The sequence below is a fragment of the Polypterus senegalus genome, chromosome 9 (assembly GCF_016835505.1).
Source record: "Polypterus senegalus isolate Bchr_013 chromosome 9, ASM1683550v1, whole genome shotgun sequence".
NCBI classification, from domain to species: domain Eukaryota; kingdom Metazoa; phylum Chordata; class Cladistia; order Polypteriformes; family Polypteridae; genus Polypterus; species Polypterus senegalus.
Genome location: NC_053162.1, coordinates 89,154,013 through 89,166,223, shown reverse-complemented (window position 1 = coordinate 89,166,223; position 12,211 = coordinate 89,154,013). Strand labels below are relative to the sequence as shown.

Genomic DNA, 12,211 nt, shown 5'->3' with positions numbered 1-12,211 from the left:
CAAATACTGACTAGAAAAAAGAGGACTCTCGACATGGATGGTTTCTATTGCAAGTTTACTTTAATCATTCATTAGACTGTAGTGTAAAGTTTTCAATAATTATACTGCATTGTATCTTTAGGTGGAGAACCCATTTTTTATGTAAAGTTAGTTTAATGTATGTATATGATAATTTATGATATCTTCATAGTTTATTACCTTTCAGCTTCAGGAGAACTGATTCAAATCCAAGACACATTTGTGTGGCGTTTTCCCTGTGTCTTTGTTTGATTTTCTAAAGGATCTCCAGTTTTCCTCCCACATCCCAAAATAAGGATGTTAGTTTGTGACTTTAAGCTGGCCCTGTTTCAGTTTATGTGTAAATATGTCTAGCACCCCATCTACGTTTGATTTCTAGCTTGCGCAGGAATACAGGATATCTTCCCAAGACCCTGAATTGGATTATATGAGTTTGATAAGTAGTTGGATGCATACATTAATAATTTTCTTGGCATTCTGTGACCCAAATACAGTCTACTAGCCCATCACAATTACTTACTGAGTCCAACGTTTCCATTGCAGGAGTTTGAGGAGCAGAGGCCTAACGCAGTACTGTTGGACACAAGGCAGGAAACAATAAATTGCGATGCCATCTTATTGTAGGGCACAATCACATATGCATCTACTCTCATCTATGCAGAGCCAGTTTCAATTAGAGAATTACCTTACAATTCATGTCTTTGGGATGTTGGAGGAAACTCTAGTGGGCATGGGAAGTGACAGTGACTGGTAAAGAGAGCAGCCACCTGGGACTGTGAGGCAGCAATGCTAAGCATCATAGCCATTTTAGTCTGTCATTCAGTAATACGGTATCAGATATGCATCCTGTGCAGCCACAGACAGAAACGACACCAAAATGTCCACAACACACACGTTTATTCCACACTATTTACACTATTTACATGATTGCTCAGTCCTTGGTCCTTCGGCCACCTCCTCTCCTCTCTCGCAAGCTCCGTCCTCTTCCACCCAACTCTGGCTCCCCGAAAAGAGTGAGGCGGCCACTTTTATAATGCCCCGGATGTGCTCCAGGTGCCCGATGACAAACTTCCGGCAGCACTCCCCAGTGTGGTGGAAGTGCAGCCCCTGCACCCAGAAGCATTCTGGGTGTACACCATCCCTGGTCCATCAGCACTTCCTGGTGTGGCAGAAGCACTGTCCTCCAGGGCTCTAGTACCATCCAGGTGCCCAGGGAAGAGTAATGCTACTCTCCCGGTCCATCCTTCCTCTAGCCATCCTGGCAGGGCTAGATCACTGGTCATCTGCCACAATCCATATAGAGTATTCATTTTCTGAAAGAGCTTTTTCCATTAGAGACCCATGGGAATGAGTGATATGGTGGACCTATGGTTTGGGGTGCTGCTTCACTGCACTAATAGACTAGCTTTGAATCCTGTTCATGTTGTTTGCAAGTTCTGTCTGTTTCTACGTGAATTTTTCATCAGGTATGGCAGTTTTTCACCAACAGTCCAAAGACATACATGTAAAGTAAATGTGGGCTAAAATGAATGAGTGTGGGTATGGGTGGAATGGCAGCCTTTTCGGTACCCCCATTATCCTGAACTCAATTAAATTAATCTGGTAATTGATGGATTAATGGTTAGGACAGAAGTGGACTGGGATGCAAGTCCATTGGTGGTCACAGGTCACATGTGAATTCACTTCAACACCAAATAGTGAATTATATATTTAATGTAAAAATGGTATAATTGACAATACATTAAACTTTATGAAAGAAGTCTAGCCCTATACCGTATAATGACTGCATCTTCAGAAACCAGGGGCAGACAGATATCCATCCATATCATGGTTAGGGATAACAGGCTTTCCCTATAGACTGGTGGTGCCAGGGCTGCCAGCTCTGGACAGAAAGCCAGTTCATCATACATAGTGTGCTCTCACAGGATGGATCTTCTCTTGCTGCATTCTCAGCTCCAATTTTCTAAACATCTTTACATTGTGAACTTCTGGTTTTAATAAAAAGGCACATAGTGTTAGTTTCAATTCAAACAAAATTTATTAAAACAAGCTAACAGACAAAAAAAACAATAACATAAACTGAGACAATCATTTTCTGATGAAGGTACAGCAGAGAGAAAGCCTATAATAGCAATGAAATGTGTTTCTAAGTATTGTGGGTGTTGAACAAAATCATAACATTAACAACCAAGCCTTTATTTTGTTGTCAACACCAAGCAAATGCTTTTTCACTGAATACAAATAAAAGCAGACATTGGGGTCACCACCAGAAATCAGTGAAGTGCATCTGCTAGTCGTCTCTTCCACACTTGCACATATGGCAATGCAAAGCATACTTAAACAGACTTAGGAGGAATTACAACTGAATGGTCTGCCCTCTATAATAAAATCACAAGAAAGAATAAATTATAACAAGTAGCGGGAACCCACATGTGGTCCAGCATCAGAATTGACTCATCTTAGTTCAAAAGGAATTTGTGCACTGCAGCTCCACCCAGATGTATATTTTTACATTTTAAAAATTATACCAGTATCAACATGTTTTGAAACTGTATCACTTTCTCTTCAAGTACTTGTTTATTTATGTTTTATTCATTTATGTGTTTCTAAATTGAATCTGTGGTTTACCATAAATGCGCCGCAAACTCAATGAGATTTATTCTGTAGAACGATCAGGAAAAAAAAATAGCAAAATAGCAAATATGAAGATCTTCCCAGCAACACATGCGCTCCAACTCTGGTACAAACTGAATGCATTTCCTTTGGTTTTTTTTTAATGAAAATAACAAAGCGCATCTAAATTGCTTTTTGCTTTGATCAAGTTGCAAATAAACAACACTTTCACATTCTTAACAACATTTTCACCCAAACTGCTTATAAACCGAATGACTCCTCACAAATGGCAGCTCCAGAAACTCTGATGTCACATGAGGCATTTCAGATGTAAATGACAGTAACAATTTCACACAGTATAAAAAATGCCTTTAGGAATATTTTGCATGAAATCAACAATACTGAGCTTCCTTTCAGATTCATTTTATATGCAAAATTTTACACTGAACCAAAGTAGAGGTCAAGTGACAAGACAGTGGCAATTAAATGAAACAAAAATAGCGTTGTAACAGCAAGGCCACTAGATTGGTTTTCTATTATTGGTCTTCAAATGAACATTTTTAATGCTGTTACAGAAATAGAAAATAGGTCTGTTCCTAATGACAATATTTTTTTTAAATCATTGATGCTGTTACATCATTTCTCATAGAAGATACAGTTTCATGTTTTAATCAGCTTAATATAATACATCTTTGCCTCACTGATTATTGTAAGATTTTGTTATCCAGTGAAAAAAATATTTTGATTGATCTCTATATTTCATCTGCTGTATTACTTTCTGAATTCTTTTCCTCTGTTACCATTTACTTGGTTCCATTGACACACATACAAGATGTTGTAGCTGCCTTAAATCCTGAAAACCTGCCCCATCCAAACATCTGGGAGAGTCACCAATAGGAAACTCATCACCTCAAGTTGTGCTCTTTGCCACGATTGGACTCTGCTCCGAATTACCAGGGTGTGAATCAAAATTCAGACATGCCTCAGGAACAACAGATTGAAATGCATTGAATAGATGAGTTTCAGAACAAACATCATTAAAACAAATGTCAAAGAGAAAATCCAAAATTTTTAAAATTACAATCCAAAATGACCAGGCAATGGTGAATGAATGCAGAAACAAAGTATGCCTGGTGTGAGATTCCAGTGCATTTAACGGACTTATTTAACTGTTTTATAACTTGGAGTACTTTTATTTTTTGTTAATTTACTTCATCAAAAGATATATTCAGAAATAACAGAATAAAATGTAATTATATGTATTAGTGGGAGTATGGACTAATTACCACGCATTGCCACACTCACCACATGACAAACCACGTATTAGTACTGTATATAAAAATATTCCAATAGCATTTTACTATATTCTGTAGTTTAACACTGGGGTCCAGATAGATTGTGGTAACTGAAAAAGCTTTCATAGATGTAAAAATCGCATGAATCGATGGCCTACTTTTAGCTGTTAGTTATGGAGACTCTACTTGCTGGTTGTAGTTCATATTTCTTAAGCATAATATATTTGAAATTAGCACCTGATGGAGAGTTAAAATCTCGGTTTAAGTCCGTGTAAACAGGTGAGGTGGCTCTGCTGACATTTCAATTTCGTTTTCTCGTCAGGAGTGGCTATCAAACACGTAAAAGACGGACATACAGTATGCAAGTAATTCAGGCACGAGGTGAATTAGAAAAGAGGAAGTTAAGTAGTAATTGATGTTGCATGGAACATTTCTCTGTACTTCTTCTCCATCTTCTTCATTTTTATACTTTCCCACTTCTTATGTGGTTCATGTTTTATAGGTTTTGGTATGTTTTTATGGCCAGATGCCTTTCCATTCACTGAGAGTTTTTGAAATTTCATAAAGTTATACAGTGTACTGTATATCTCAGTGAAAACTAACATTTCCAGACAAATCTCTGCAAAGATTAAGCGTACGAAAATTCATCAAAATTGGTGCGCTGGAAGGAAAGTGGTTTTATGCATATTTAGTGCTTTCTCATTTTCATAAGAGGACATTGAATGCCAGGCTCAAGACAAAGCATTGCCCTCTTTCTTCTCATTTTACAAGACTGACTCCTAGCAAGTAGACATCCTTGAAAGAAAAAAACACAGAATGCTACGTGCAACAAATCATTTGAAGAACATCATCAATGGGCAATTCAGAAAAGAGAAAGACAATCCAGTTTTTTCACATATGTTTCATAGCATTCACAAACTACCTTGATTATCAATTGGAATTCATACAATGAAATGAAGTGGTCACTTCTGATTTTTCTGCGGAAACATTGTCACTGTGGGCAGCACAGAGTGCCTATGATGAATGGTATTTTTTTTTTTAGTAATGTTAAATGTAATCAGCACCATTTTCATAAATCATGAAGGGGACAGACATCTCTGGAAGCAAAAAGCAGAAAAAAACAAGAAGAGGAGGAAAGGACAGTGGTTAGGTGCATTTGGCGATCCTAAATTGTCCCTGGTATGCGGGTGTGTGTCCTGCAGTGGGCTGGCACCCTGCCTGGGGTTTGTTTCCTGCCTTGCACCCTGTGTTGGCTGGGATTGACTCCAGCAGACCCCCATGACCCTGTGTTAGGATCTAGCGGGTTGGACACTGTAGAAGTCTCGTTAGTTTAACTTTAGAATTCACACCAAAAAGTGGACTACTATTACTAATAAGAAAGAATGAATGTTGTGGGGATGCAAAGCAACACAGTGCAAAATATTTTTAAATGTAACTTGCTTTTTGAGCTGTTTCAGCCTAAAGTTTTCTAAAAGTGAAATATTAGAGTCATAGCTCTTAAGTTGGCTTTCCAATGAGTGTACTGCAGAAGGAGACGTTACAGGTTGATTACGAGTGGTGTTTTCAATATTTACTGGACTCCCCTTCACTTTTACCTTCTTTAATTCTGGAACCTCTTTGTCAATTCGCATTACAGAAATGAAAGAGATGACATGGATGAAATTTTGCTGTACAGCAAATCCTGGAGAGTGGAAAACATTAGCGTCCAACCCCATCAGAATCAGTATGGACTTTACGTATTCTGTGCATGTCTACGCTGGTTCTCTCCTGGTTCTTACAATATGCCTCCTGTCTCATCATAAAGATATAAGATATGATGATTTGTGGTTTCACTGCCCGGGTCCACCCTGCATGGAGTTTGCATGTTCTCCCCGTGTCTGTGTGGGTTTCCTCCGGGTACTCTGGTTTTCTCCCACAGTCCAAAGACATGCAGGTTAGGTGCATTGACGAGTCTAAATTGTCCATAGTGTGTGCTTGGTGTGTGTGTGTGTGTGTGCCCTGCAGTGGGCTGGCGCCCTGCCCAGGGTTTGTTTCCTGCCTTGCACCCTTGATGGCTGTGATTGGCTCCAGCAGACCCTCGTGACCCTGTGTTGGAATATAGCGGGTTGGATAATGGATGGATGGATGGATGATTTGTGGTCCAATATGAGTGAGTGCTGGCATGTATGTCTGTTTGTCCTGTGATGATTTAGTCAAAGTTTAACAGGTTCACTGTCGTCCATTTGTGGAACAATGAGAATTAGAAAATGGAAGAATAGAGGCCTTGATGAGATCTTATCAAGCAATGGGGTGTACGGTAACATTATGACCTGTAAAGTTTGGCAGCATGGAATCTCACTAATAAATATATAATAATTAAATACACATAATACGCTGATATTGCATAAAAAAGAAAGAATATGCTTGTTTTGTTTATGTGAAAGTGCTTTTAAAAATAGAATTGTTTGATAATAAAATTTAACATATTACGCATTCCATGCAGTTTCTAAGCATGTTCCTTGCTACTGCACTGCATGCACAACCAGGAAAATAAAATTGGAGGAAAAAGTAATGTTTCTGACTGTGAGCATGCACCATTACCATCATTTGTTTGTACGCAGGTTAAGCCCAATGTGAATAGTCGCACATCACACAGCATCCAGTTAAAAGTCGCTTTCAGACTAATATAACATGCAAGAAAGATCAAGATTGTTTGGAGTGTAAAAAGCAGGCAACAGACACACTACTCTAAAGTATCAGGAGCATTAGGGTGAAACTCATACAATGCAAACACTGTTCTTCTTTTGATTTCACATAAATGTTAGAATAGAACTGAATACTAAGATTTTGCTACCCCTTTTACATTGGATTTGTTCACATTTTCTTTACCAGAAGACCACCCAGCACTTCCAAATCTCATTTTAAATGCTACTATTTTGGCACTTTTAAAATAAACCAAAATTCTTCTTGTGCTTCATTCAAAACTATTTAGGGAAACAGATATTGAAATGATCGGAGAATGACGTGTGCTTGAGATATATATTACTTGAATTCTGTTTAAGTGTGTCAGTTGGTTCTGCCTATAGAATTGATTCTTTGCCTGATTTTGAAGATTGCATAAACACGTTTTTTTATTCTCAATACACGTGAGGTAGTGTTTTCTCATGTAACCCAAACATTATGGTGGTTTAAACACTGGCAATTAATACATATCATGTGAAACGTTCTTCTTTAGACCATCTTGGTCTTATTTGTTTAGAAGGCCGTATCATTTATTAATTTGTTTAAATATCTAGTATCTTACAGCAGACAGCAGCTTCCTACAAAATCAAGATACTGTCAACCATTTTTCAGTCTTTGTGGTTTTGACCGTATTTTGGGCTTACATTAAATAATCACTTCCACTGAAATTTTCAGACCACCCCTTATTTGGCCATTAGCTCTGAGAGTTCAGGTAAGCATCTCATTCTAAATTGCATCTAATGAATAAACATGTACCCTTCCAACTAGACCAGGTATGTGTATATTAAAGTAAAATGCGACTAAAAGTTGATACAGAAGGTGAACATACTGTATAGCGGGTCATCTAGTAATGCTGAAGATTACTGTTGCTCACTACAGTTCTATTCTAACTGCTCTAAAAGGTAAGGTGTATGTGTTTACATAAGTGCTTTTACTACTTGTTCTTCAAGGCATAGTCTTCCATGGAATCTTTAGACTTTTCCTTCCAGAATGATTGTTTTGAGGTCAGCAGGAGAGCTAACACAGAACACTTTGTGGGAACTGTTCCTCCGCTCCACCACTGAAGCGACAGCCTCTCCAACATCCAGATGGCTGATGTACCCTGGGCCCATCCTTTCTGGCATGGCCACTCCCATGTTTATCTTGATCTAAAAAAATGAAAAAAACAACAAGTTATTGTTGTAACTGACATTAGCAGCATAAACACAGCATCCTAATATTGTGTGAAGGTGGAGTTTGCTTCTTAAAAATCTTTAATAGTTTTCCACTTCTTGGATTTTTAGTCCCGATTAAGCAAAAATTTACTACCTGTACCTTAAAGTTCAAGTCTATGTTTAAGTTCATGTACAATGTCATGTGCACATAATACAATACAATTGTTACTTGCATTTCTCCCAAAAATTAGTGACAGTCTTACAATACCAAAAACAGACAATAAAGAAAATGAATACAACATTGGGCAGCACAGTGGCGCAGTGGGTAGCGCTGCTGCCTTGCAGTTAGGAGACCCAGGTTTGCTTCCCGGGTCCTCCCTGCATGGAGTTTGCATGTTCTCCCCGTGTCTGTTTGGGTTTCCCCCGGGCGCTCCGGTTTCCGTCCAAAGACATGCAGGTTAGGTGGATTGGCGATTCTAAATTGGCCCTAGTGTGTGCTTGGTGTTTGTGTGTGTCCTGTGGTGGGTTGGCACCCTGCCCAGGATTGGTTCCTGCCTTTTGCCCTGTGTTGGCTGGGATTGGCTCCAGCAGACCCCCGTGACCCTGTGTTCAGATTCAGCGGGTTGGAAAATGGATGGATGGATGGATTGCGTATATATGATTGTATATAGTCATATACTGTATGCACACATATATATATATCAACTATTATTATAAAATATATATTATATATACCAGCTAGACACAACATTGAAACCACCTCCATAATATTGTGTAGACCCCACTTGCACCACCAAAATACCTCTGATTGATCAAGATAAGTTTACATACCCTGGTAGAATTTGTGAAAAATTTAGAAAATATAACTAATTGTGCAGAAAGATTTCCATTTAATTGGTGAGTGTTCTCAGGCAAGGCAATTGATTATCACATAATTATGTGTGCCCTTGTTAAATCATAATGACATCTGAAATCACCCAAACGGGCTTGATTAAATGTTTACATATGTTGGGGCTGATAAAATACACACAAGTTGACACACACAGGTTCAAATTAAGGGTAATTAAGGGACAGTGTCCATACCTGTAACTTCTTTGATTATAATCAATGTCTGTGTATAAACAGGCAAGTTAAATTCATGCAGAGCTGCACTGACTTTGCTGGATACCAAGCCATGGAGAAAGCAAAATAACTGTCAAAAGAGCAGGATAAGGATATAAAAAAGATATCCGGAGATCTGAAAATGCCTGTCAGTAGCATTCAAACTCTGTTAAGAAAAGTGGAAAGTAGGGGGTTCTGATGTTACCAGGTCATGGTCAGGTAAATCAGCCGAGGATTTCAGGCGCAAATGGAAGGATCATTTGTCAAGCTACCAAGAAAAACCCACAATGCACTTCGGCTGACATACAGGCTTCTCTGCAAACAAGTGGTGTTGCTGTTTCAAGATGCATAATAATGAGGAACTTGAACAAAAATGGGCTGCACAGTTAAGTTACAAGAAAAAAAAGCCTTTACTATGCTAATGCCACAAAATAGCCCATGTAAAATATGCCAAACAGCATTTAGAAAAGTCTCAGAACTTCTGGAACAAAGTCCTTTGGAATGATGAGACCAAAATTGAACTTTATGGTCACAACCATAAACGCTATGTTTAGAGAGGATGCAACAAGGCCCATAACAAAAAGTACGCCATTCCCACTGTGAAGCATGGAGGTCGATCTCTGATGTTCTGGGGTTGTGTAAGCTACAGTGGTACAGATAACATAGTGAAAATTGATAACAAGATGAATGCAGTATGTTACCGAAAAATATTGGAGGGCAACTTGCATTCATCAGTCTGGAAGCTGTGCATAGGACACTCTTGGATCTTCCAACATGACAATAATCCAAAACACAAGGCTAAGTTGATCCTTCAGTGCTATAGCAGAAAAAAGTGAAGGTGCTGGAGTGACCATCACAGTCTCTTGACCTCAATTTCATTGGGGAGACCTAAAAGCATGCAGTTTATACAAGGCAACCCAAGGATTCGTAGGACCTGGAGGCTTTTTTGCCAAAAATGGGCAGCTCTATCACCTGAGAAAATCAAAGGCCTAATCCACAACTACCACAAAAGACTGCATGCCGTCATTGATGCTAAAGGGGGCAATAAACAATAAGAACTAAAGGCATGCAAACTTTTGAATAAGGACCATCTCATTATTTTCCTTATTATTTACCATGTTTTGTTTAATGGTTGTGTTATTCTGTGATGCTTTATGTTTCATTTGGATTCCATTAAAGCTAAATGAAATGTCTTTTGCCTGATTGGTCATCTATTTAAAGTATGCTACACATCTTACAAATTCTGCCAGGGTATGTAAACTTATGAGCACAACTGTATAGACTACTGGTCAAAAGACTTATAACACCCACATTTTTCCAGTTTTTATTGAAAAATAGTGTAATTGAAAGATTCATGCAAAAAAAAAATTTTCAGGATTCAAGTTAACAGCTTACAGCATTTCTACAGCAATGGAAGTGAACTAAGCCTTAAAAGGGATGTAAACAGTTCCTGCAGGTATCCCAACATTTGCTGATTACTTACAAAGCCTCTATCCATATAAAAGCAGTACTGCGAAAAGCTATGTTGCTAAACCCTGTGAAATATTATTTGGACTAAATTAAGCTGTATATTGCTATCAAAATTGTGAGAAAGGGGCAATAAGCAATGAAACATAGACGGACCATTACAACAAACAAATTTATAGATCTTTCCTTCAGAGAAATTATAAGGAAAACTAAGGTTTTAGTTTCCTACATCATCAAGGGAAATCTGGAAACTGCAGGAAACTCTGACAGGAATAATTCTAGCTGACCCAAAGCCACAAAAGAATCAGAAGACAATTTTTCTGCAGGAATTGTATACTCACAACCTTTTTACTACAATGTCACACATGTTAACCATCTCTTGTCTTCTGGGAATTGTAACGAGGGGGACCCCATTCCTCCAACCATGTCTCTGACCTATAATCTATCCTTCTCCAGGCTGAAATATGTACAAGGCGGACAGTCTCTAAGACTAAAATCCATTTAATGTATCTTGTACCTTACATATGTACCGGGGAGACCCCACCAGCCATTACCTAAAGAAACCAAAAATTTCAGAGTACTGTCTCTTATTTTATTATACTTAAACCACTGGATAAGGAAGACAGGCATTTCAGTGTAAGATGCTTACTAATCATGGTGCTGGAGAGTGGCAACGTGTTGCATGTTTATTAGTACATGCGAGTAAGAATTTCACTGTACTCTATACAAGTGACAATAATGACCCCATAAACCTATATACAGTATATGTAACTATATATACACACACAAAAGAAGCAATCATGCATTTATCACTTTGACTTGGCTTTTCAGTAAGCTCTTGACCTTCATAAAGTCATATATATATATATATATATACTGTATATAAATGAAACAACCACATACTGTAAAATACTGTAACAGAAAGATTTTGGATTAGGAACAGATATTTGTTCTAAATTCTGGCTGATGTCACAAATAGCTCTGCAGTGTAAATTCCAAGTTCAGCAAGCACTCTACTTTATACACTCTGACAGCTGCAGCTACTGAATTCAATACCTAAAGAAATACGAACACCTTCTCTCTCCCAGAATCTTTCAGACTAATAACTTTGGATTTAAAATGCAGAAATCAGACTGGCATTGTGCCTAGCTAGGTGTGGATTCAAATCCTGACATTATGGGTGTCTGAGAGTGTGTGAAGGCACTCCTCTTCCCAACAATTAGACAAAGGGTATTTTGTTCATTAGCTATTTGTTTTTGGTTTCTATGGAAAATTAAACAACAGAGATGTATCTGGTGATTTAATGTTAAACTTGTTTAATTCTCCTACAATATTAAAAATATTTAAAGACGTGCTGCTAACAGGAAAGGTTTTATATTAATTGCATGCCCTTGCCTTGTTATGCATTTTTATTTTATTGTATATAATATGCTCTTAGGTGTCTGTGCCATAACTTAATAGAGTTTCATCATATAATGCTGAAATATTGCTACGTATACTGTATCTTATTTTCGGTACATGTTTTCTAGACTCAGAAATCTATGCCTCACAAAGCTTTCCTAAAAAGTGCCTATATTGTTACAATTTATTATTATAGTTCTGTTATTATTGCATGTATTATTAATAAATTTGCAGGTAACTGTTAAATGTCAGTTGTTTCATATGGGCAAACATATAAGTTAAACTGTAATAGCAAACTAGGAAAAGCAAGAGTATGTAATCTGAAGAAAATATTGTTTTTAAACTGAAAGCAATTTGTCTTAATTATCTTATTACTTGTTAAATTATCTGATTTTAACAGAATAATGGATTGTGATGGATGACACGTATGTGCTGGTGTCC

General features: G+C 37.8%; 1 protein-coding gene across 1 annotated transcript in view; it reads right to left on the bottom strand.

Annotated features, from left to right (window-relative positions):
* Nucleotides 1-7,122: 7,122 nt before the first annotated feature.
* si:dkey-238o13.4 (uncharacterized protein LOC560780 homolog) overlaps nucleotides 7,123-12,211 on the bottom strand; it is a 58,178-nt gene continuing 53,089 nt past the window's right edge. Inside the window, exon 6 of the mRNA XM_039763450.1 lies at nucleotides 7,123-7,795. Coding sequence (XP_039619384.1) covers nucleotides 7,619-7,795 — 177 coding nt within the window. The 3' untranslated portion in view covers nucleotides 7,123-7,618. The remainder of the gene's footprint in view (nucleotides 7,796-12,211) is intronic.